This window comes from Orycteropus afer, unplaced genomic scaffold (genome assembly GCF_000298275.1).
Source record: "Orycteropus afer afer isolate SDZICR_OR568_19922 unplaced genomic scaffold, OryAfe1.0 scaffold00147, whole genome shotgun sequence".
In the NCBI taxonomy this organism is placed as follows: Eukaryota; Metazoa; Chordata; class Mammalia; order Tubulidentata; family Orycteropodidae; genus Orycteropus; species Orycteropus afer.
Window position 1 is genome coordinate 1,595,966 of NW_006921734.1, and position 451 is coordinate 1,596,416.

A 451-nucleotide genomic window follows, 5' to 3' on the forward strand; every position below is an offset into this window, starting at 1 on the left:
TCATCTGGTTCATGGATGGAAGCAGTTTCGTACAGGATGGACTAGGGTATGCGGGAGCCGCAGTGGTAAACAACCGGGAGGAAATTATTTGGGCCGACGCTTTACCGCCAGGAACTTCCACTCAGAAAGCTGAACTTATCGCCCTGGCAGAGGCATTGGAAAGGGCAGAGGGAAAGAGACTAACGGTCTATACAGACAGTCATTACGCATATGCGACTCTTCATATACTTGGCTCCATCTACCGGGAGTGTGGGTTCAAAAACACAGAAGGGAGAGAAATAAAGAACCAGATGGAAATTCTTTGCTTGTTATCAGCTGTGACCCGGCCACGAATGGTAGCGGTGGTCCACACCCCAGGACATCAGAGAGGACACTCCCCTGAAGCAAGAGGCAACCGAGCAGCGGACCAGGCAGCTAAGAGAGCTGCCCTCCAAACGGTATGAACTTTAGT

The 451-nt window shown here is 51.2% G+C and overlaps 1 protein-coding gene across 1 annotated transcript; it reads left to right on the forward strand.

The window, feature by feature from the left end:
* The first annotated feature begins 11 nt into the window (after nucleotides 1-11).
* LOC122150469 (ribonuclease H-like) lies at nucleotides 12-443 on the forward strand. The gene has a single exon (XM_042781670.1). The coding sequence runs from the start codon at nucleotides 12-14 to the stop codon at nucleotides 441-443; it is 432 nt and encodes a 143-aa protein (XP_042637604.1).
* Nucleotides 444-451: the final 8 nt, after the last annotated feature.